The following is a 26,368-nucleotide window of genomic DNA, read 5'->3' as shown; positions in this document are numbered from 1 at the left end:
TTATACCATAAGAGCCTCAGTTCACCTCTGCCAGCTGATTAACCATGTGTTATGGGCTGAATTGTGCTGCCCCTTCCCCATCCATGTGTTGAAGTTCTAATCTACCCTTTGACCATATTTGGAGATAGACTCTTTAGAGTGGCAATTAAGATAAAATTGGGCCATTTAGCTGGGACTTAGTCCAATATAATTCACGTCTTTATAACAAGAGGAGATTAAGACACATACATTCAAAGAGAAAGCCATGTGAGGACACAGGGAGAAGACAGCCATCTACAAGCCAAGAAGAAAGGCCTCTGAATAAACTGACCTTTCTGATACCTTGATTTCAGACTTAGAGCAGAGTATTTAATCAGAGCTATTGTGTGCTAAGTACTTTTCTAGGACCCAGGATTGCAGAAACTAACAAAACAAATAAACAAAAGCTCCTATTACCGTGGAAATTAGACAAATAAACAATGATGTCATAAATGCGGGTTGTTAAGTGATGATCAGTGCTATGAAGAAAAATTAAGCAGAGAAGGGTCTTTGGTCATTAAGTGTTTAAATATAGTGGCCACAAAAGACACTACTGAGAAGATAGCATTTGAGCCAAGACCTAAAGGGGATCAAGGGCCAAATATTCCAGGTTGAGGGATCCACATGTGCAAAAGCCCCAGAATCCTCGAGTCAGAGCAGGAGGCTGATGTGTTGACATGGAGAGAGTGAGAGAGGGAGTTGGTGAAAAATGTGACCAGAGAAGCCATGATGGGGGTGGCTAGAGATCATGCAGTTTCACAGGTCATTGTAAAGACTTTAGCTCTTAGCATGAGGTGGAGAGACATTGATGGGTCTGAAGTAAGTGGTAATATGATCTAATTTCTATTTTCACATATATGACCAATCTGACTGATTTATGAGAACTGATTGAAGAAAGATGAGGGTGGAAGCAGGGAGATTATTTAGGAACTATTGAAATAATCCACGTGGGAAACAGTGGTGGCTTATATGAGGTGATGCAGTGGATGCAGTGAGATGTAGGCAGATTCTAGGTTGATTTTGCTGGTAGAATCATTAGTGTTTGATGATAGATTGATAATGGGCTATGAAAAATAGGAGTCAAGGACAGCTCTGAGAAAGACAGTGATGAATGATGAGGTAGGTTGGATGAGGAATCTGGAGTTTGAAGCAACATCAGAGATGGAAATCTAATTGGAAAATAAGTAGTATCTAATCAGTGTTAAAAGTCATGAGTCTAGCCCTGGCATGTTTTGCTCAATGGTTAAAGTGTCAACCCATGAATCAAAGGGTCACAGGTTCAATTTTCAGCCAAGGGCATGTATCTGGGTTATAGGTTTGATCCCCTACCCTCGTTGGGGCTCTTTGGGGCTCATGTGGGAGGCAACCAATCCATGTGTCTCTCACATCAATGTTTCTCTGTCTGTGTCCCTCCCCATCCCTTCCACTCTCTCTAAAAATCAATAGAAAAAGGTTAGAGAGCAATCAAAGGTCTTGTATGCATGCATATTAGCATAACCAATGAACACAGACACTGGGGCAGTGGGGGTTTGCCTGGGGTGGGAATGGCTGGGCGGGGGGTCAATCAGGGGAAAAAGGAGACACATGTAAAACTTTAGACAAGAAATAAAAAATAAAATAAAAATATCCTTGGGTGAGGATTAAGATTAAAAAAAAAAAAAAAAAAAAAAAAAAAACAACTCATGAGACTGGATGGGATCAGCGAGGAAGTGAATACAGAAAAAGAAAACCCAAAATCAAGCCTGAGAAATCCACCATTTAGAGATGGGGTAGATGAGAAGGAGCCAGCAAATGAGACCATGAAAGACATCAATTTCTCAAATCCTAGTGATTGGGCAAGGAAAAGGAGGATAAAGAATTGACCATTGTGTTTCCTAATATGAAGGTCATTGGTAACCTGCAAGAGCAATGTCCAGGGAGACATGAGGGTATAAAGGTGGATCAGAGTGCTTTCAATCAAGAGTGGTAAAAGAGAAATTGAAAGTAGTGAGTAGTGACTGAAAACCATTTTGAGGAGTTTTGCTGTAAAGGACAACAGAGAAAGAAGAGAATGGTGGTTTTAGAGCTATAAGGGGGACAAGTAAAAAGTATTTTTTTAACATGGAAAAAAATAAATCATGGTAACATGTGTGTGCCAATGAGCCAGTAAAGAGGGGAAAACCATTGATGCAAAAGAGAGAGGTGCACAAATGCAGGTAAATATGAGAGGTAATGGTAGAGCTTGGAGCAGTTCTCTTCTGATAACTTCTATTTTGTCAGCAAAACAGGACACCAGTGGGGGTGAGAGAGGGATGTTAGTGGTTTGAGGAAAGAAGGCTTGAAATAGTCTCCTGGGAGATGAGGAGGCTGGAAATATAATATGATTATTGCTCTGCATTAAGGGTCCACTTGAGGTTTAATGGCTATTAATTTAAAGAGAAATTCTCAGCATGTCTGCATGGCTTTCTCCAGCCACATTCAATCCAGAGTAGGTGGAAAGTTGGATTTTATCAGGTTGAATTTTGTTAAATGAGTCCAAAGATAGGACAGAGGAGCACAGAAGTTTCTTATGGATTTAGGGCAATAATTGATTGTGAATTTCAGGCTGGGTAAGGATGGAAATAAGGATAGAGTCGGGGTTTGGTAAAGGATAGTGAAACAAAACAAACAAACAAACAAACAAACAAAAAAAACAGTGGGATTGTTGTTTAAAGGGTCCCAAATGTGGTAAAAAAAAAAAAAAATTTGGAGTTCATGTAAATACTAAAAGGAATGAGCTGGTTTTCAGAAAGCATCATATAATGGAGATCCTGGAGAGGTGGTGATGATAGAACATGACAAGATCTTAGGATGTGACCATGAGAGTAAGTGGCTGAAGCCTGGAGCAGGGAAGATAATTGGTGGAAAGTAGGTCAAGGGACTGAAACAAAAACAGAAAGTTGAATTATTTATGTAGATATTGAAATCACAAAGAATGTGCATATACCAGGTCTCCTGAAGTCTTATCTCCTCCCTAACCCCTCATTCCATTCTTCTGACTCATCATGAACCTGAAGGGTACCTCATCCCTGAGCTTCACATCTTTCCAGACCCTCACCTCTCCCTCAACATCACTCATCCTGGAAGTCATCTAACATCCTAGCAAAAGTTACACTCTATGTCCTAATCTGCCATCCCTTCCCTGAGTTTTGCCCCTGAGCATTTAATTGAGCACCTCCTGTGTTCCAGGTATTATGTTTGGCTATGGTGAAATAAGGGTGAATCAAACAGACCAAGTTTATGTCCTGCTTCCATTCTAGTTGGAAAAAGATACAATAAACAAGCAAACAGAGAGAATACCTAAAAAGGCAGTTGGTTGAGGTGTGATAGTGGAAACCAAAGCAGTGACTCTTACCTCATGCTAATTCTAATCCCAGCCTGAAGCCTGTCAGGCTATGAGATTCTCACCCCAGGCCAGCCCGTGGTGATAATATGGAGCTTCAATCACTCTCCTGGAGTCTTCCCACTCCATCTCCAGCACATACCTTCACATCCTTCCTGGGCTTGACCCCAGACCAGCACCCAATGACATCCCTATATATTCCTTAACCCTCAACTGAACTTCATCATTGAGCTTCATCTGCTCCCTAAGTTTCACATTGTTCAGAGACTTACTTCCTCCAAGAAGCTTCCCCAACCCTGATCCTCACTTCTAGATAGATCCCCTCCAAGCATCGTCCCTGAGCTCTATCCCCTCCTTGACCTGGTCCTTGCTCACATCTTACTGTATTTAATGCCTCCTTCCTCACACTCATCCCAGCTCCCACACTAGCTCCAGTTTTCTAGCATTGAAGTCACTATCAACACCCCTGCCTGCCCCTCACTTAATCTTGCATCTTCTCACAGCCCCATCCATGACCACACACCATCTCCCTACACTTCTTCCATCCCCATTCTGTTTTTCAAATATATTTTTATTGATTTTATAGAGGAAGGGAGAGGGAGATAGAAACATCATTGATGAGAGAGAATCATTGATCAGCTGCCTCCTGCATGCCCCACACTGGAGATCAAGCCTGAAACCCAGGCATGTTCCCTGACCAGGAAATTGAACTGTTGACCTCTTGGTTCATGAGTCGATGCTCAACCACTGAGACACTCTACTCTGGCCCAGCCTTCCATCTCTATTTCTTAAATCATTCTTGGTTAGGGAGAACAAACTCTGGAGTCAGACTGCCCAGGTTCAAAGTGAGTCTTTGTACTTTCTAACTGTTTGCCTTGAGCAAAAGACTCTTCCTGTCTAGAGAATGAAAAATGGGAGTAAGAGATCTCACTTTCAAATGTCCTTATAAGGACTGAATGAGATAAAGCAAGTGAAGAGTTTAGCACAGCACCTGGTTCAGTGGGGGTGTCAATAAATGCTACAAAAAATTCACTGGGTTAGATAAATGAACTGGCACAGTGAGTGCTTCTGGGTTAATTTCTTTCATTCCAAAGGTGAGACTCAGACTGGAAATCTGCATACCATTACAAGGGAGTTTCTACCCTCACTCTCCACCCACACCTGGGGCTTTGAAATGCTCCCAGCAAGTTCTGATGTTCTTTTGACAAACTGGCAGGGGGAGTGGGACAAGAAGTGAAGTTGTAGGACTAGGGGTGTCAGCAGCTTCTTTCTGCCCAGCTGGTGTTAGACTGCCTCTCAGCAGGGCGGACCTGGGATTTCCTCTGCATGTGGCCTAGGATGTTCCTTGGGTATCCAAGGTCTGAGGGTCCAGAGTCTTGGGAGCATAAGAACAGCTGAAGAAATGACTGAGTTTGGAGTCTAGCCCAAAGAGGAAGGCAAAGTTCCCTCATTGGCCAAAAGGTCCCTGGCACCTCTGCCCTGGAAATGGATTTTTTTCCCCTCTCACTGGGAAATCATTGTCTCATTGGCCATCTGCCCTGATTAGGGTTAAAGGAACCTCTAGGCCAGTATTTCTCAAAATTGTGATGCACAGGGATCATCTAATTTGCTATTTAATCATGGCAATTCTCATGTTTTGGTCAACATTCCAAATAGAAATATAATTCCCACATGCCAGTGACTTGATGATACGGATGCAAGGCCAAACTTTCAGAAACATTGATATATATATATATATATATATATATATATAGATAGATAGATAGATATAGATATAGATATAGATATAGATATAGATATAGATATATATAGATAGATAGATATAGATATATATAGATATATATATCTATATATATCTATATATATCTATATATATCTATATATATCTATATATATCTATCTATCTATATATATATATATATATATATATATATATATATATATATATATTATTTTAGATCTCTCACACACACACACCCTTCAGCATGCCTGCACTGGGGATGGAACCTGCAACCCAGGCATATGTCCTGACCAGGAATCAAATTGTGGCCTCCCAGACTTATAGGTAGATGCTCAACCACCAAGCCACTAATCTTGCCTTTTTATCTCATACTAGTGGCCCAGTGCATGAAATTCATGCATGGAGAGGGGGGGGGGTCCCTCAACCCAGCCTGCACCTTCTCCAATCGGGGATCTCTTGGGGAATGTCTGACAGTTGGTTTAGGCCCAATCCCAGAATCTGAGACTGCTGGCTCATAACTGCTCACTTGCCTGCCTGCCTGATCACCCCTAACTGCCCTTCCTTGACAGCCTGATCTCACCCCCAACTGCCCTCCTCTGCTGGCCAATTTGGCCCTGATTGATTGGTTTCTATGCCAGTCAGCGTCTCTGGGCCTATCAATGGGGCCTGATCGGAAAGGCAGGACTGATCAGCAGCCTGGTGGAGTCTTGGAGAGAAATGGAGGTGCAGCTGGGAGAGAAAGAGAGAGGCAAGTGCTGGTCAAAAGCTGCCACAGAGGCATTGGATCAATCCCTGCTTCTCTTTTCAGGACTCTCTCTGGCCCTGATTCGCAGCCCCCTCAGCAGGCAGTGCAGGGGCATTGTGCAGAAGCTGACTTCCAGTCTGGTCAAGCTCTGGTGGTGATGATATTACACCCTGGCTCTTTATTATAGAAATGAAAATGCCATGAGGCAGCTTCTCATCCAGTTCCCTAGTTCCACTGAGGGACTCTCCACCATGCCTTCTCCTCACCTTATCCACAACTGCTATACAACTGCTTTGCTGCACTATGAAATTGGCTTCTCAGAAACAGACTATACCACCATTTGTTTTGCCTGTCACCTAAACCTTGTGGGATCTAGGGCACAAGGAGGTGACAGGAGCTCTGTTGGAAGACTGGTAAAAGAGGAAGTCAGATGAGGCCACTTCTCTGTGTTACTTCCCAGCCTGTTTTCTTTCCTTCACAGCGCTATCACTGCCATTTTTCTGGTTCTTCCAGGTTTCCTTGCTACCCCCACCATATTGTCAGCTCCTCTCTGTACCCTCAACTCCTTCATGCCTTTCTCATCTCTTTCCACCACATAGCCTAGAATTTCAGTTTTGATTATAAAAATTATCTTCTCCCATTGTGGAAATTCTAGAAATAACTACTCACAATCCCACCAGACAGAGAAAGCCATTACTAAAATTTGTATATATTACCTTTTAATTGTTTCACTATATAAATCCAATTTTACGTCATTTAGTTCATACAATGTAAAGATTTTTTTATTCCCTTTGATTTTATCTGATTGTAAAAATTGTAACATTCACATTATAAAAATATTAAGGCAAAAGAGACATATATAAAATAGAAAGTTAAAAATCACCATAATCCCACCACTTGGTGAAAATCAGTTTGGTATTTGGAATATACAAATTTTCTTCACAAACACAAAGGAACTGTGAACTGCTTTTTTTTCTTTAACAAGAACTGGTGATCTCATGCATGTCTCTCCTTATCAATGCAATATAGAGTGTGATTGAACCAACACTCCCTCCCATATTTCCTATGTCTTTCCTATTCCTGTTCCCATTTCTTTCTTTTCCCTTATAAACAATGCTGCTATGACCTTGCTTGTACACATATCTTTGGTACTTGACCATTTTCTACTTTTGCTTTCATGCTTGCAAAGGCCTTCTCCACCCCCAAGATTAAAAAATATATATTGTTTGCACCACACACTTTTATGTTTTCATTAATTAACACGTAGATTTTCAATCTATCTGGAACTGAATCTTACTTAAGATTTAAGCTAGGAATTAGCTATATTTTCTAATTGTTTAATCTAGTTGTGGAATCCCCCATTTGTTTTTTCTTCTAATGCTACTATAATGCTCCTTGGCTTTTGTGGCAATGTCTCTAATGATTCATGGTGCACAGCAATATTTCATTTACCATTGATTGAGATACACTTAACATAGAATGTTGAGGAAGGACCCTTTTATTCCTACTTCACTACTCTTTGACATTTTAATCAGGAATACAAGTTGAATTTTATTAAGTAACTATTACTTGTTTGCAATATTTTTAATAGATATAAACAATTCCATTTTATGAAGATTTCAAAAATGCGCATAATGGTTCCTCAGGTAATTGAGGGCTTAGGTTGTTTCTGTTTTTCATTATTGTAAATTATGCTGCAAATAAATATCCTTTAAAAATAAATATTCCTATTTTCCTCCTCCTCCTCCTCTTCCTCCTCCTCCTTTTTTCTCTTTCTTCTTATTCTTCTTAAGATGGGAAGGAAGACAAATGAGTGAAGAAAATTGTCAAGCATCTCTTATGTCTCTGGTATTGTGGTTGGTGTTTCAAATGTGTTCACCCTTTTGGTTCAATCATCCTTAAAATAGTTGAGGGACACCTCCAGCAGCTAAGTTTTGGTAAACTTTAGAGTGAGTAGGACATAGCTAACAAGACAAAGTAGTCTAATTATGCTTTTTTATATTCTATTCATTTTTTTCATATTAATTCAGTTCAATAAATAACCACTAAATGCTTCATAAAAATCAGGAATGATGTGGATTAGAGACAGATTATACCCAGCCTCTGTCTTTAGGGTCTCTTAGTCACCACATTTTCATGTGAGTGAGAATATGCATCTACTTCTTAAAAGTAGAATGAAGGGTCCCTAGCACTAAAATTCCTATTTAAAGAATATGCACCTTTAAAGAGTCTGTCCCTAAAGAGCTGAGGAAAGCCCAGTAATAGTTATTTTTACCTCACCCTCACCAACAAGAAATAGTGTAATTCCATTTTGTTTGCAAAATTTATTAAACAATAAAATTTTTATTATTTTAATTTGTTTTTATCGTGTTTAATTTTTCACATGTTCATTCACCATTTTCTTTTCTGTGAATTATCTCTGTGTTTTTTCTTTTTTTTCTTTTTTTTTTTGCTGCAATCTTATGTTTTTCTTATTGATTCACATATCCTGTTTGCTGTTTGAGAACCACTAACAGGGTCACCTAAGACCATCGCAAAACACAGATATTTACATTATGATTCATAACAGTAGCAAAATTATAGTTATGAAGAAGCAACAAAAATAATTTTATGGTTGGGGTCACTACAACATGAGAAACTGTATTAAAGGGTCACGGCATTAGAAAGGTTGAGAATCACTGACCTAGGGTGTGGAAGGAAGGAGAGGGAGAAAAATCCAAAATCCAAGGTCTAGACCCTCCAATATTTATAAATCGGGAGGAAAAACCAGCAAAAGGAGAGTGAGAAGGAGCCTCCGGTGAGTTAGGAGATGGGAGAAAAAGAAGTGAGGTATCATACAATCTTAAAGAAGGTAGTATTAACAAAAAGAAAGGGCTGTGCACTGAATCAACACTGCTGAAAGCCATAGTAACACTAGAATACAGTAGTGGAGAGTGAACTTTACAACATTGGCTACCAAGGAATGAGCTATTTTAGTGGACTGGTAGAAGCTGAGATTGGTTTTGAGTGTGTTGATGACTACCCTCAGAAGAGAAGGAAGTGGAGATGGTACCTGTAGTCAAGTGTTTTGAAAGGAAGCAAGAAATGTGACAATTGCTAGGGAGGGATGGAGGAACCTAGGGATGAAATTTTTTTAAGATGGGAAATATTACAGCATGCTTACATAATATTATAGTGATGGAACTGGTGAAATTCAATGATGCTGGAGAGAGGGGCATGTGGGAAAGTATGGGATCCAGAATGCACAAAGTATCAGTGTTAGAAAGGAGAAGGGATACTTTTACCATTTTAGCTTGAGGAAGAAGGGAAGGCTAAGCACAGAGGAAAGTAGGTTAATAGGCTTGGTGATGGGATCATGAGGAAATTGCCATTAAATATCTTCTAATTTCTAAATTGAATATGAACAAGGAAAGTAAGTAAGAGCAAAGTGTAAAGACATGAGGACTTTGAAGAGATTATCATTCTGTGAATGGGACTGGAAAAACACAAAACATGGAAGTCTTTCTGAGTAGTGAGGTGTGTCTGGGTGAGGTTGGAGATCATAAACGTATAGAGATACACAATCTATCTGTGTGATTCTCTCTAGTAGCACAGAGACACTTAAGTTCAGTCACACAGAGGACAAATAGTTGAGTTCATCCAAAATTGGGGATTTGTCAGTCAATTGTGACAAAGGAAAATAGGAAGTGATTACATGATGGATCATGAGTCATTGGACAGTTGAAGAGTAGAGAAGGGAGATATACCAGGGATCTGACCAAGAGCTGGACTGAAATCTTCAGAATAGAATTCTGTTTGGCATATAGGGTCTGGCCCAGAGTAGGTGCTCAGGAATGTTAACTAAATTGGTCACAAGGGAAGGCCACAGGAGAGCTGTAATACTGGAACCATACACTAGGGGGCAAGAGATGATAAAAAAAATGTTTGACCAAGCCCCTCCTAAAGTTTGGGGGTCTGTACCCAGAGCGCCAGTGGTCCTTCTGCCTGACTTAACTTCTCCATGGCATGGAGGTGAATGGTACTGCCTACCCAAGCTCTAGGTACCACCAGATGGCCGATGGTGGGGTGTGTGGGACAGGAGCAAAATAAACCATGAGCCCTAAGACACCGATAAGGGAACATCTTTTATTCTTACTGATCTTGTGCTCCTGGCCAATGTTTGGACTCTGGACAATTCTTTAGCCCTGATCAACCACAGGAACAGGCTCTGAATGTTCTTTGGTACCCTAAGGTGCAGAAAGTTGGTACCAAGAAGCCCAACCTATGCGTTGGCCCTGGGAACCAAATCATCAGACTTGGCTGGTACCATGATATATAGCTTTACAAGTTAGTCCCAACCTAGAGGCCTCTAGGGCTAAGTGACCAGGGCCTGGAAAGGCACTTGTGTTTAACCAGGGACCTGGGGAGGCTCTGGTGAAGAGGAGAGGATCCATTGTTCAACAGATATTTCCTGGTTCTTTTGTATGACCAACCCTGCTGGGAAGATAAGGTAATGAAGACTATCAAGTCATCTGTTAATAATTAATTTGTTCCCTCATTTAGTCACACTTTCCTTGCTCCCTACTAAGTGTTAGTGGAAGAAACAGACAATTATGCCCAAGAAGACAGACTGGGAAAAGGGAGGAGTCGAGGCGGAAATCTAATAGCTTGGGTCACTGAGAGGATGAAAGTGCCTGTCCCTGAGCGGAGAGTCCATTTCAAGAGATGCTAAAGACCCTGTGTTTGGCTGTGTTGATGCTGACTTGTCTGTGGAACACCCATGGAGAGATGTCCAGCATGCAGTGGGATCTAAAGGTCTGGAAGCTAGCAGGGAGAACAGAGGTGGGGTACTGAGGTTTGGGAATCATGGGTCACTTTTCAAGTGGAGATTGGGGACTGAGGAAGCAGAAAGTGCAGTAGTCAAAGGAGGAGGTGGGTCTTGAAGATGGTTTCCAGGGGACTTCTATCCTGAGCATGCATGTAAGTTGAGAAGAAAGGACTGAGATAGGAGAGGAGGGGAAGTGAATACAACAAGGGGTGGACAGTCTCTATAGTATGATAAGGCACCCCCTTTGTGTCTTTATTAGAGCTGCAGGGTGGGGCACAGGGGCCAGACTCAGGGGATAAAAGGGTGACATTTGTTTACTCTTTCATTCATTGGTTCCTTGATCTAGAGCAAACCTCTTATCTTTGTCCTTATATACCAGAGACAAATTGATTTGCCCAATGTTTCAGAGCAAGTGGGTAGCAGGTAGAAATCTAAAATAAAAGCTCAGTGTCTTGCCTTCCTTGGCATCACATCCCAGATGGAAATTGATGGGCATTGCTACAGGCAGGTGATGGGAAGAGAATAAAGGAGCAGCACTAAACTGGATGGCCCCATGTCCTGCCCCAGTCCACTGATGTCCATAAACACCCCTAGGCTTTCCTAGCAAACCATGTGCTTCAAGGTTCTGGGTGTAAATCTCCCTGTAAGTGGAGTTCTAGCCAAGAGACCAGAGCCCGGTTCTCGGCTGAAGTCAGGCTCATCCAAGTTGAGTTTCCAGCCCCTCTCCCCGCTACCTTCCTCACTGGCTGAGGGTAGAAACCTATACAGATTACACAAACACTTTCACATTTCTAAATATTGCAATTTGTCTGTCCTGTCTGTTGACCTTTGTCTCCATGCCTTTGACATGTTTTGATTCTGTAGGGTTGTGGGTTTTAATTCATCAACAAAGTGACCATGTGGCTTCTTGGCATTTGGTTATCACTGCCAATTCCTCTCATTCCCCTTCTCCCTGAAGTGTTCCTGCCTTTCACGTGCCACAAAGGGATTTGTAGAGATTAAATGAAGCCACCAGCACAGACACTTGCCCACCTGAGTATGGTGCTCCTTTGCTCCCCAAGTTATACTCTGTTCTCTTATCCACCAAGCACCCTCCTCCCCTTTAGTCCCATATGAAAGTGGCAATGCAGGGGCCAGGACTGTCGTCCTATTGCAAGGTACTTCAACATGTTGTGAACACCCTCATTTCCTAGGCCCTCCCTGAGGAAGAAGCCTGAAGGGCTGCCAGATTACTGGCTAATGTCAAGAAGCTAAGAACACTTATACCTGAGCTAAAAAGAATAATGTATTTCCTTAGACCCAGGGGGCTACCTTTTGGCCTCAGGGATGGGCTGGCCCATCTTAGGTGCTGGGAAGTTGCCCAAGAAGACAAGGGCCTTACTAGCTTGACTTTCTGTAGGATGATCCTATCCTAAAAAGCTGTTTTTCTTTGTGAAACATTTTCCTGGTGAATGCTATGGGCCTCAGTTACAAAGATGTTGTTGGAACATTTGTAGAAGGAAGGTTCAGTCTGCAAGGCATTGTGTGGCATGGGGGCCCCAAGAATGGCCCCAGTCTCTGCTGCCCACTATAGCTCAGTCTAGAAGCAGCAATGCTACATGTATAGCGGGAGCTGAACAGAGACGTGGGTGGTCCCAGTGAGACATGAGGAGGTAGGGGAACAGAGGGAGCCTCCTAGCTGGGCTTTACATCATGGGCAAGGATTGGAACTGCAGAGATAGGAGGTAAGGACATTTCAGGTGTATGGAATAGTGATAAATGTACAAGGGCAGAAAATCCAGAGCTTGGTTCAAACCCAATGGTTCAGCGAAGCTGGGAACAGAGTATATGAAAGGAAGAGAGACATGCAACTGTGGAGGAAGAGAAAGGCTGAGAATTTGGATTTTATTTATAACCAGTGGAAAACCATTCAACATTATCTTGCTTACCCATGAAAACAAAAACACATTCCAACTATTTAATATCCCCTATGGAACATTTAATTGGGTCTTTGCTATAAACCAGAGCTTTCATTAAGGTTGTTGTAGTCCATTTTGAGAGATGTGGATGGACTTTGCTGTGGCTTCTCAAGCTGGAGATATGTTCCATATTGGAAGACCAACATCCTCCTCTCACCTCAGTAACAGAAGCACCATTTGTGAGCTGTGGTCACATTACTCCCTCTGCCTCTGCCTAACCTTTCTCAACATTTCCTTCTCAGTGATGTTGACAGAGAGCATTCACACCCCAAAATATTCCAAGTCCTTCACTTTCATTGTCTTCAAAATACTTGAGACATTCAAGATACCACAGAGAGCATTAGCTTTACTGTGTCCTGCAAATGGAGTCAAGGAAGAACATAGACTGGGGGTGAGAGTTTTAATAACACTTCCTTCTTTATTTAAAAAGGCATTTGGGAATAGTAACACAAAATTTTTCATGACATAGAAAACACATGACTATTCAGCTGTTAAGTCTGTGCAAGAAAGATTCTATTGCATGCAGACTGTCTTGCTCAGTGACAAGGCTGAGAATGAGTTGATTATGTGTGTGTCATCAACCTGGGAATGAGTTGATAATGGGTGTGTCTAGAAGCTCTGCCATGTGTGACAGCCAAGACACCTCTATTGTCTTTTTCCAACTTCCTCCACACCATCAACAGAGAAATGCAACTCCTATGCTTTCCCAGTCAGGGAAAGTGAATTGGGCTTCATGCTAGAAGGGTAGACAAAATCATTACTGAACAACCATCATATCTTGCAGCATTATCAATCCATTTAGCTGCATCTTCTCTAAGAGCTAGGTAGAAAAGACATTGTCTCCTCACTTTTTTATTATGGAGAAACTGAGGCCCAAATAACTTAAGGGACAGTCGGACCTCAGTTGCCTTTCTTCTAGGAGTAAACCACTCAAGGATCTCCCTGACCATCTCTCCCTTGCCATGTAAAAGGAGAATCAGGACAGGGACCAATATTTTTTGTGTTTAAAATGCCAGGTATGGCTTTGGGAACTACTGATGCTGCACAGTAAACCTCTGCCCCCATGGTCAGAATGCTACCAGTCAACTGAGTAGCTATAAGGAGCCTGTATTCCCTAATGCCCCATTTATGAGGCAGCTCTTGACCTAAGCCTCAGCCACTCTGCACAAAAGTGTAGCAGCACCTTTTGCTCCCCTGCAATTTCTTATCACTCTCATCTATATGCAGTCCTTCTTGTACTCTCTGGTAGGAATGGATACAGTGGTCCCATGTACTCCCCAGAGAAGGTGGCAGGCCACTCATCAGCCTGTCTCCAAACTTGACCTCTCAAGAGAGGCAGCTGCCAATGCAGGAGGCAACAGAATCCCTGCCAATGGCCTAGAATGCCAGTCACTTCCAACCCTGCTTATCCAAAGTCTAAGAGGGTATCAAGAATGCCCCTGACCTCTACTCCTACCTCTGCTGGGCCCTGCAAGAAACCCAAATCTTGAAAATGTTCTGCATCTGCTGAACACAATTGGAGGCATGCCTATAAGTGCCAAATTGTGATTTTGACAAGTGATGGGCCTTCAGCTGCTCTTTTCCAATGGCTACAAAGAGACAAGTCTGAAAGTAAATAGCAGTCAGCTCCAGTTGCCCTAACAAAATACCAGACTTTATCACAATTCTGGAAACTGGGAGTCCAAGATCAAAGTGCCAGCAAGGTAGTTTTTTGTTTGTTTGTTTGTTTGTTTTAAATATATTTTTTATTGATTTTTTACAGAGAGGAAGGGAGAGAGTTAGAAACATCAATGAGAGAGAAACACCGATCAGCTGCCTGCTGCACACCCCCTACTGGGGATGTGCCCGCAACCAAGGTACATGCCCTTGACTGGAATCGAACCTGGAACCCTTCAGACTGCAGGCCGACCCTCTATCCACTGAGCCAAACCAGTTTTGGCCAGCAAGGTAGGTTTTATTGAAACCTCTTCTTTTTGCTTGTAGATGGCCACCATCTTATGCTGGCATGGACCTCCTCTTTGTGCACACAATGTGAAAGAGAACAAGTTCCTTGTGTCTCTTCTAATCCTTTCCTGAGGACCTCACCCTCATCTAAGCTTAAGTACCTCCCAAAGGTCCCACCTCCAAATACCATCATATTGTGGGTAGGGCTTTAACATGAGTTGGGGGGAGGTGGGATTCAGTCCATAGCACCCTGATAGAAATCAGGCTGGATGAGGAATGTCAAGCTCCTCCTATGGGTGTGAGAACTCATGTGCCACCTTTAACTTGTCACTAGACACTGGAAGTTTTCTTTGCCTTCAACCAGCAATGGGTCATTACATTAATACTGATATTAAAGGCACAAAATGACTTCTGGTAAAGTTACCCAAGCCCTCCTCCCTGCTCCTCCTACTGTGTGGATAGCTAGAAAAATGCTCTCTTTGGTGCTTGATATTAAGCACATCACTTAATCACTTTTTTTTTTCCAGGAAGTGTACCCTTCCCCCCAAAAGAGCTATCCTAGGTGAAAAGGAACCTGCATGCCAACTGAATGGGAACCTTGCCCTTTATATAGTCTCTGAGGTGGTTAGTAAGGTATAAATACAATCTACACACTGGCTAGCTCCTAGGCCAAACTATTGTAGCCTAGTGAGTCTGTGGCTGCCCTAGTGTCAATCTAACTGGCTTCTGCCAGCCACATAGGGGGCCTGAGCACACAGCCACTTGGGAAGGTAGGAAGGAACCAATGGCCTCTGCAAGAGTAGTAGGGAACTCAGATGTGAATGGGGAGCTTGGTCACATACAAGGAACAAAACTCCAGGAAAAGAGCCCTTTACTCAGGACCTTAGCATCAGTCAGCTAAGGCAATATTATTTCTAAGTCCCATGAACCAGGCATAGAAAAATAAGAAAACAAAGTCAGTCATAAATGCAAAAACAATTTTTATTAAACTGTGAAACATTAAGTTGGAGCCCCTCACAATTGTAATGCTATTCCCTGCGGGTTTCCTGGTCCCAGTAACACTGTAGGGAGCATCCGGGGCTTGACAGGGTCTCAGAATTATTTCAGCTTAAGACAAAACAAGCTTCTTACTAGATTGCAATACATTCGAGAAATATTTTCTTGACAGAAAAAGAAGGCATTTTAACTTGGGCACACTATAGCCTGTTTGGAAGAGCTGTGTGCAAAGTTGGGCAGGGTATATTGGCACAGTGGTCTCCTGCCATGGCCTGGCTGCTGTCACACATTAGTACACTAGAGATAATACTGCAGTATAGCTTAAAAGACATAGGTTGTGTTCAACTAAAAATTACAAAAACAGTTTTATGGGGGGAAAATAGTAAGTATAACTCCAAGGGACTTTAGGAGCCCTTCCCAAGGCTTTGTATGAGAATATTGCTGGTTCAGCTAATCATCTGAGTCAGACTGGTCTGAAGATAAGTAAGCGTTGGCTTTTTCTATTGGATCATCAGTAGTGTCCTGGGAACCCCGTGGACTTGAAGTTTCCTCGGTTTCGTACCCAGGATTTAGTTCCTCCTGATGGGGGAAAAATGGGAACAATGTGAAGTCCTTTGCTAAAAGTTCCTGTGCCCAATTTATAACAGTGGAAGGACCCCTTGGTTTAAGTCATGAAGGTATAGAAAAGTACCACTTTGGAACACAAGCCTGAAAGGTGCTGGCAGAGGGTAGAATTGGAGAAATGGAGTTCCTTCCCACTTCCCTTTCCCAACAGCATTTTGACTTAAAGACCAGCAGAAGCAGGCTTGGGCTCTCCCAAACTTGTCTTAATGCCTAAAGCTACTGGGTCCCTTATTGGCCCTCCCGGCCCAATTCCTCTGCCAGCCATGGCTAGTGAAAACCTTAAATGGCCTCTCTCTGCCCCTACCCTTGGACTTTCCCACTACTTGGCTTCGACTTGGTTAGACTTATTGGCAGTTACCTGGCCCACTTCCACAGGGTGACACGAGTAGTAACAACACACTCTGGGCTGTAGAGAAAGGGAAAAGGAGAAACAAACATAAAAATAGTATTACTAAGAGTGGGCTGTGAGAGTCTTTTCTGTCGAAAAAGAGACTTGGGCTGGGCTCTGAAGATAATGCAAGATTTCAACAAGTGGAATGCAACAAAGTAGAGAAGAAGACAGAGGAAACAGAAGGAGAATAGCTGAAAATGGACAGAGAGCTGGAGGTATCTGGGAACCTGGTGAGAGGGAGGGCCAGAGGGCAGTAGAGATGAGCCAGGGCAGGGTGTGGGGAATCCTGAAGTCTTACAGACAGGGGGGGGTCCTACTCGGTTCTGCCCTTGGCAGCTCCAATGCACTCTCCTATCCGCTCACCCTTCCAGGGTTCTCCCTTCTCAATTTCCCTGGATTATGTGCTCACTTTGTCTTAGCTCTGCCTCTCAGGGTCCATCCAGAAGGGAAGTACCTTGAGAGTGGGCACAAGGAAGGGTCTAATGGGCAGAGTCTGGCTTGGTAACTGAATCACAGAGTCCGATGACTATCTGATCTCTTTGTGTGAGCAGTACCTCTAACTGATCAACTTTCTAGACCAGGGGTGTCAAACTCAATCAGAGAAGGGGCCAAAATCTAAAATCCAGCCTAAATCGCGGGCCAAATGGTTTACTGAACAGTCATAAACTGTCATTGTGATGGAAACGCAGCGGAGTGCAGTGATGACAGCGCGGTGCGGGCCACATTGCAAGGCCTGGCGGGATGGATTTGGCCCGCGGGCCTTGTGTTTGACACATGTGTTCTAGACACTTGACAGCTCCTTTGCTTAGGATGTGCACGTGAAATTAACACACCGTTAGCCATTTAAAGTATCCAAATTCTTTCATTTTGCTTTAGCTTAGTGTTTTTGTTGTTGTTGTTAGATTTTTTTTAAAAAAGGATAAGCTCTATTAATATTTCTAAACCCAGAATCAAAACACTTTTGTAAGTGCTGTTCATCATAGCAAGAATCTGTGGTCCCCAAGGGGCTTCTGGGACTGACCTGGGAGCAAAGCCTGCTATGTGACTGCCATCTGAACCAGCTTCCATCACTGCCCTGGAAACATGGCATGCAGATGCTTTCTGAGGTGGGGTTTACCCTGTCAGGTTTACCCCCATTGACATATACAAGCACACTCACAAGAAGGACCCTTGGTTTATTTTCCCTATGTGGAAACACCCATACTATGTTCTGGGTTCTGTAGCAGAACTAAAAATCTACAAGTTTTAAAGGGGTCTGGGCTGGGATAATGGGCATATGCTTGACCTACTCTGCCCATGTAACATATTTTTGAGAATTTTTCTAATCCTCATCTGAGGGCATGTTTTTTTTTGTTTGTTTGTTTTGTTAATTGGACAGAGAAGGAGGAAGGGAATGAGAAGGAGAGAGAGAGGGAGAGAGGAGAGAGAGAGAGAGAGAGAGAGAGAGAGAGAGAGAGAGAGAGAGAGAGAGAGAGAGAGAGAGAGAGAAGAAACATTGATATGAGCAAGAAACATAGATCAGCTGCCTCCCATACATGACCTGACCAGGAATCGAACCCACAACCAGGGTAGATGAGATGCCTTGACTGAGCATCAAACCCACCACCTTTTGGTTTATGGGAAAATTTTCCAACAAACCGAACCACATGCTTTTAAAGAAGTTTTTCAGTCAAATTGCATTTAACATCCATGAGAATTGCTGACTTTTTCATGGAAGCCTAAAGAGAATCTTTTTATTCAGCAGTGAGTACTACCAGAATATGAATAACTTTCCTGACACTGAGATTTGAAGTTTGGATTTCATACACAGAGCATAAGCCCATGATGTGTGCCTTATAGGAAAGGGGCCAAGCCTCTGTGCAGAACCCCTGGCCTGGGTCAGAGAGCAGAGGAGAAGGGGGATGGTATACCTCAGATGAATTGCCGTCATTCTGGTCAGTGCAAGGCCAACTTTTCACTACATATTTGATATTGCTATTTGGGTCATATATCTTAGGCCAAAGTTGGAGGTAATCCAGTGTGGTCTCCAGAGTGCTTATATCTGAGTCAGAATATACAGCCGATGAAGAACTGCTAGCAGGAAAAACATCACTATCTGTGCTATATATTACTGGTGGCATGTCTTGTTTCTGCTGGTCCTCAGGAACAAAACTGTAAGAGAGGATAGGATACATGTTATAGTGACATGGATCTAAAGAAGATGGACCAGGAAACATTGTTTTACTCATCAGTAGGTGATAAGGCACATTTGTTTTTAGTGGCTAAATAAGGACTCCCTTTTGCATACTTTCACTTTGGCCTGAATAAGACTCATTTGCCAAAGTAAAGCAAATATAAATATCATGATAAATTATAGTCATTTGTCTCAATTGGTTTCATTTATATTACTTGGACAATCCTGGTTCTGACAAAATGATGATCTCTGTGGCTTTCTGCAAATTACTTCACCTATTCCAGTCTGTGACCTGCCCTTCATTACTAAAGAAGGTAGCAGCTGAGACAGGCTGCAAGACTAATGTCCTCACTCCAAAGTCCAGGGCTATCTCCATAGCCCTAAGCCTGAATGTCTTACAATAAATATATTTATGAGCCCTATGTCAGACTCTGAATCTTCACTTTCAAAAACCTCCTCAGATTGATTCTGATGATCAGGCCACAGGGAAACACAGCACTAATCCACCTCAATGATCCTAAAGGAAGGCTAAAAGGAAATCCAGAGAGTTTTGGGGAGGCCTGCTCAGAAAGCTGGCATTTATTTTAAAAATGTTTATCGGGCATCAACTATATGCTATGAAAACCCCTTCATTGTTGAGCAGAACTTTCTCTTTTTTGGCATTTGAGTCCAATGACTTTATCACTGAGCTGAAGATGTGTTCATGTTCTCATACTGTTTCCCAGCACTTAATTCTGTATTCTTGGCTCTTTAGGTATCCAATGGAAATCTAGCAACTATAACACCCACACCAGGCAGACCTCCTTCATCTACTCTACTGTGATCACCAGATTCTATTGAAATTGGAGAAGGAAACTGGGATCCCAGGAGTTATTTAGCTGTGAGCACTTGTGACTTCTCTTATACCCTGTGACATGAGACTGGGCCTGAGTGGATGAAGTCAAGCAAATTCAATATTTGGATCCTAATTCCCTAGATGGGAGGCTTCCTTATCTAATCCTCCTGTCTCACACAGATTCCTGTCTCATCAATATATGTTTGGCTATGCACCATGCATATAGAGGAGGGGAGGGGGAGGGGGCTGTGGCCACAGAGTAAGATGTGTAGGAGATACTTTTGATGAGGAAAACTTATCAGTGACCTTATCCCTTATCACCATCCCATGCAATTCTTACATTTGACTTTCTTCTTCCTGGCTCTCAATGTTTTTATCTTGTTCCTCAGCTGTTGATTGGGAAAAAGCATCAGTGAACTGGACCTGCATAAAAAAACGGAATCATCATAGAGGGGCGCAGAAAGGTTTGGCAAGGATATTTGCAGTATCTGGTTTTCTACCATGATGTTACACTGCTGGGGCTGAAGTTCCTGGAGCAGCTGCAGGTATTGTTCCTGCTTCTGCAGGTACTGCTACATTAAAAGGAAAAAGATGAAAACATCTCAGTGTTTGGAAAAGCCTCTGAGAAATCGATTGACCACTCTCCATTTCCCCAAAGCAGAATGCAGCAGTAGTCCTCCCTCTCTGGCAATAGGGGTCTGGGTGTCTGTCACCTTGTTTAGTAGGGCACTACCTACCATCATGTTCATGGCTGCAACAAGCTGGAATCTAGCAATTGCAGCCAACTGAGTAGTCATTACCCATCAGCAGAAGCAGGTAAACATACATTTTCATGAAAATGAAATCCCCTTTAAGCTACCCAGTGAAAACAGACTTTCCATACCTGGCTGGAGGAACCAAAAGGTGTAGGATCTTTATACAACTCATAGAATCTTATTGAACGAGGTGGACATAAAGCATAAACGCTTTGGGTCTCTCTGGTATCTGAACAGGACGTCGTTTGCTCAGTGCATTGTTTCTTGGGAGCTGGCTCCAAAGCCTCGGGCTCATAATTGCCAGTGTGTTGTGGCATGGTTGGCTGCATCTGTAAGAGCACAGTATCAGTGTATTCAGGGTCCACACCTTCCCTTGGACACAAGGCAAGGAGCAAGACTACCCACAGGCAAACCCACAAAGAATCCTTGGCTATACATGAGCCACATCTGCCACTCTTAGAATCTGGCTAGACCCATTTAGGGTGCTACAGTCAAGAGAAAAAGGGCAAAGCCTTAATTCCCTGCTGAAGATTATTCCAGACGACATGTGCTACCCTGGGGCAGCAGCTGTCACTTCTAGCAGACCCTATATATGAACTCCTTGAAGACTGTCCCCTTTTCCTTTCCCCTCTGCCACTTACATAGAACTGGTCTCTGACCTGAAATTTGGAAGCCTGCATTGTGTTAAGCTGCTCCTTCAGCAGCTTCAGTTCCTTTCTCTGCTTTTTGATGTCAGCCTGCAGCATTTGAGTCTTCTCTTCCAGGTTCTTCTTAAAATGCGTTATTAGTTCCTCCTCTCGTTTTTTGATGTACACTGCAATTGGTGATGTTATTTTGAATGTCTGTGAGGAGGAATAACTTATGGTTCACAAATAGGGATACTACGTTTTACCAAATCCTACCATATTGTTTTATTCTTAAGTTTTGAAAGATTGAGCACAATGGCACTCCAATTCTGATGTCATTTATCACTAGAAAGTTTTTTTAAAATGGTTCAAGAACACACACACACACACACACACACACACACACACACAGTACCTGTATATATATCTGTTGCAGGAATATTCCTATAAAACTTCAGGCGGGCTTCTCTTCCCCTCAACCCCACCTTTCCCACCCACCCCACCCCCCACCTCTCCCGCTGCGCCCTGCCCACCCCACAGTGCCAAAGCCACTGTCTTTGACGCTGCACCCACTGCCACCACCGCTACACGCCTCGCCCCGCACCAAGTATAGCAGGTCAGATCACAAAGGAAACATGTGGGGAACATCCACCGGATGCCTGTTATCAATGCCTATCAATCTATGGCACTCAGAAATAAGCCTAATACACTATCACATACAGAGCCAGACTACACATACTCACTGCTGGTTATTTTGATTAATGTAAATAAAAGTTATATTTAAAGTTTAATTGTAAATTAATTCAAAGGAGAAGAGAAGCCTGTCAACAGTGAAAGAAGATCAAGTTTTTAGCATGACATAAAGAGAAAATGGAATTCTACAGAAATTTCCTTTTAAACAATTCAAAGAATTTCCATGGCAGTTCACAAATCCCTGCAAGGCAAGCAGACCATTTCAAGATAAAGAAACTGAAACTCAGGAATGTGCCAAGATCACACTGCTGGGGCCAAACTCAAATAACTGTCCTCTAGCCCTCAGTTATTCTCAATAGAAGAGAATGGCTTGGCATCAGGAATGGGGTGACTCACCTTTGGCTTGGTAATCAATACATGCAATACCACATAACAGACTGTAAGTTCATTATATTGGCTGCCATAAACCTTACTGAAATAAACCTTACCGGTCTTCACACCACCACCCTTCTCCAGATAGGAATCCTGATTTTAATAATCCTAATATAAAATATTATATTCATCCAAATATGTGATTATATATACAAATTATATACACTCCCAGTTTATGAAAATGATTATAGTAGTTCTGTTTATAGCCACTAAAAACTTGGAAACAACAGCTCAGTCTGGCTTGTATGTGATAGTGTATTAGTTAATTTAACTATCCTGATTTGGCCTCAGACCATATACATTAGTGCTTATTATTGAAGGTTGTATACTAGTATATATAACATTCTGAAAGTCATGCTTCTAATCTATAAAAATTCCATTGAGGAAATCTAGTTTTGTTGGGTAGGTATTGGTATGGGTATGCAGTAATGTCATCTTCCTTTGAGGTCAGCATTCTCTCACAGGTGATGAAGAGCATGGGTCTTAAGAATACTTTACTGCCTTTTCTTGGGGTTAATCTTCCTATTCAGCTCAAATTTTTTCTCAAGCATAAAGTGTCTTTGCATATTTAATATTAAGAGAATAAGGATTTGGTCTTAGAGAAATTCAACCTCCCTGTTTGCTGGGACCCACTAAGTCAGTGGTTCTCAACCTTTCTAATGCTGCCACCCTTTAATACAGTTCCTCATGTTGTGGGATGATCTTAGGCCACCCTGATAGTGGTTCCCATATTATGGAATGGTCTTAGGCCACCCTGCTACATGGTCTTAGGTAGTGACCCACAGGTTGAGAACCGCTGCCTTAGAGCCTAAGACCATCAGAAAACACAGATATTTACATTAAGATTCATTAACAGTAGCAAAATTACAGCTATGAAGTAGCAACAAAAATAATTTTATGGTTAGGGGTCACCACAACATGAGAAACTGTATTAAAGGGTCGTGGCATTAGAAAGGTTGAGAACCACTGCAATAAATTTTCAGCTACATCTGAAAATCCAGTACAACAGAAATAGGGATAGTTAAAACAAACAAGCAAAAAGCATGCTTTCTTCTAACTGAAACTGGGCACAACAGAAATTTGGAGCTTTCCAGAGTTACTGGTTCAGATAAATATGTGGAGCAAGATTTTCCTGCTCCACCTTGTCCAATTGCTTCACCTCTTCCTCCATTGCTTCGGTGCACTGCACATGTTCCACCTCAGCTAAACTCCCCTCTTCCATAGAAGATTCATGTTCTAAGTTCTGTGAAGGTGTTGTAGCTGTTGTAGCTGAGGAAGCAAGCACAATGAAATTCATGACCCCCAAAGCAAAAATAGCAATTCTATAAAAGAGATTATATAGATTTATCTTTGTTTGTTTCCTTTTATGTTGTATAAACAAGAGAGTCCATTTTTATTTCATGTTGAAGATTAGACATGCCAGGTACCAGGAGTAATTCAGAAATTACTTTAAAATCTGTCCATATCTGCAAATGAAGAAAAGGGAAGAAGTGTCTGACTTTACCTTCACCCAACCAAGCATAAGGGGGTGCCCAAACTCATTAGTGTTAAGTATCTTTTCATTATACAGTTCTTTTGGTACCTTCCAACTGATTAAAAAACAAACAAACAAACAAAACACACACACACACACACACAAATTAAACCTGGTCATAAATCACTTCTGAAAAACTAGATTCCCCAGGCTATGGGATTTCAGGAGTTCTTGAATGATCTTGGCGGTGTTGCAACATGATGCTCCTTCAACAGCCCCAAAAAGCAAAGTGAAGAACATTATTTGAATAATACAAAATGGTAGAGTCATTTTGGAAAATAGTTTGGCAGGTGTTGTTTTTTTTTGTTTTTTTGTTTTTTTTTTTCATACCCACTTCCATATGATCCAGTAGTCCCACTCCCAGGAATATATCCAAATGAATTAATAACATATATATACATTAAAAGTTTATGCAAATGATTATAGTAGTTCTATTTATAGCCACTAAAAACTTGGAAACAACTCAGATGTCCTTCTATGGATGAATGGATTCTAAAAAACAACATCATAAGATACATCACTACTCAGCAAACATAAAGAAATGGAGCATTGATTCATACAATATGGATAAATCTTCAATGCATTTTGCTAACAAAGCCAAACCAAAAAGGCTAGATACTGTATTATTCCATTTATATGACATTCTAAAAAAGAAAAACGGAGATGCAATGTTTGTCAGAGGATTGAGAACAGAGTTTGAGTTCAGATAGCACAAAGGAATTTTGTGCCTGGTATTGTAGTGGTAGACACCTGCCTCTTTGTCTTTGTGAAACCCACAGAACTACACACCCCAAAGAGTGAATTCTGTGTGCAAATTTAAAACTAAATTACTCATATATTTTAGAAATCACAATCATGAGTCCAGGGACTTTGCCCCCTCTCCTCCTAAATCAATTGTTTTGAAGAATTTTTAAAAACAAAGTTTTGAGATTGACAATAATAATGGAAGGGTTGTTAACTAGAGTATTTAAAAAAAAAAAAAAGAGGTATCAGTTCTATATATGAATACTACATAATATAAATTATCTTTTTTTTCTAATATGAATATTTGTGGAAAAATAGTGGGGATATGTTAAAGCTGAATCATCTAATTATGCAGATGAGCAAAAAAGTGTGACTAATATATATCATACAGACAACATATATACTATAAAGAAAATGGGGCCTTATGTTTTGAAAGAATTTATCTAACAAATAAATTATAATTACAAATTATCTATGGTAAGATTAGCTAATTAAAGGATATGGTCTGCATTATGCATCCCCACTGCTTTAAATGTGGTATTTTATACAATTATGTTTATGAAATGTATTTAATGTTGAAACTTATATAATAATATTGTTTTTGAGAGACGTTCCCTTTTTCCCTTTACTAGAAATTCTTATTATATACTGTATAGTACAGTTTTTTTAAACAAGAGATTTCTCTGGAATGTAACTATTATGCCATAAGCAGAAAAGACTGCATGGAAATTAGAAGATAAGGTGCTGTTCTTCCAAAGACTGAGATATAGCAGCGATCTTTACAAGTTTAAATTTAAATAGGAGGGAGTAATACCAACTTCCAAGCACTTCCATTGATGAAATATTCATTTTCACTGCTATCAAAGCATCATTTTAAAAAATTACAGAAGATTAAGAAACTTAGAATTTACTCTTTTGATTTCACACCATTATAAATAAACCATTATCTTCATTTGAAAAACTGTAACTACTCTGTAGGCCACTATTTTTCTTCTGGTAGTCCCTATGCAAATGCCCAAATGCACATACCTGAAGATCCTGTGGTTTCTGGATAAGCGGGGCTGGTGTCACCAGATGTGAGAGCAGATTCTTGTGAGTCATACTGCTCAGTATCCTAGGAATTTCCAAAAGAGAAAATGACGTTTCAATTTAGAGACAAAGAGATATGTAAATAAGAAGAAACACAGGCAGAGCACAAACTTTGATGCATTTCCCATTTCTTACAATGCTTCAACCAACTGAAACATGTCCGTGAAAAAAACTGCTAGAAGATAACAACAAGCAGAGATTATGGCTGCCATGTGCTATATATTACCAAAACCTAGAAGAGAAGCATATTATAGATGTGCTAAAAGAGCAATCATAATAAAAATGTGTGCCAATCACAAAGAAAATATGCCTGTCAGAAATGTTAGCATGCTGACGAGCTGGTACAAAGAGGTAGGAACAGTGAAAATGTGCCTAAGTGTTAGAGTGTGGAAGAACAAAAATTAAATCCAGTAAATTTGAAGACCCAGTTGGTTTGATTGAACAATTCTTGAATCAAGCAGTATCCCATCTGGCAAATAGAGAGTTGCTCTGAGGAATAGTACAAAACAGAAAAGTTTTATAGGCAGATGGAGGGTGGGGCAAGGAAGATCATAATACAGTTATAATTGTTTTTAATAGCCTTCACTAATTCTAAAGTCTGTTTGTTTGAAGTGGGTTTCCACTGATAGGTTTTTCTCTTCAATAAGGGCCACATATCTTTGCTTCTTTGAATGCCTGATAATCTTTGCCTGGAGGCCAAATATTGTTCACCTTGTAGGAGACTGGATATTTTTGCATTCCTATAAACTTGCCTCATCTTTGTTCTGGAATGTAAATTACTTGAACTCAGTTTGACCCTTTGTCTTACACCTTAATGATTTCATTGTCAGAACCAGAGGACTAGTTAGCCTAGGGCTAATTTTTCCCCACAAGGAAGGTAAAACCATTATGTACATTCTTAC

The 26,368-nt window shown here is 41.3% G+C and overlaps 1 protein-coding gene across 1 annotated transcript; it reads right to left on the bottom strand.

Moving 5' to 3' along the window:
* Positions 1 to 15,590: 15,590 nt before the first annotated feature.
* On the bottom strand, positions 15,591 to 21,183 carry PASD1 (PAS domain containing repressor 1). The gene is made up of 6 exons (XM_036413159.2): positions 21,008 to 21,183; positions 20,477 to 20,677; positions 19,934 to 20,016; positions 18,496 to 18,736; positions 16,553 to 16,600; positions 15,591 to 16,149 (listed from the first exon to the last, which is right to left on the bottom strand). The coding sequence occupies exons 1-6, from the start codon at positions 21,092 to 21,094 to the stop codon at positions 16,021 to 16,023; spliced, it is 789 nt and encodes a 262-aa protein (XP_036269052.1). The 5' UTR covers positions 21,095 to 21,183; the 3' UTR covers positions 15,591 to 16,020.
* Positions 21,184 to 26,368: the final 5,185 nt, after the last annotated feature.

This window comes from Pipistrellus kuhlii, unplaced genomic scaffold (assembly GCF_014108245.1).
Source record: "Pipistrellus kuhlii isolate mPipKuh1 unplaced genomic scaffold, mPipKuh1.p scaffold_m20_p_49, whole genome shotgun sequence".
Taxonomy (NCBI): domain Eukaryota; kingdom Metazoa; phylum Chordata; class Mammalia; order Chiroptera; family Vespertilionidae; genus Pipistrellus; species Pipistrellus kuhlii.
The sequence above is the reverse complement of the archived record's forward strand: the minus strand, read 5'-3'. Positions and strand labels throughout refer to the sequence as shown.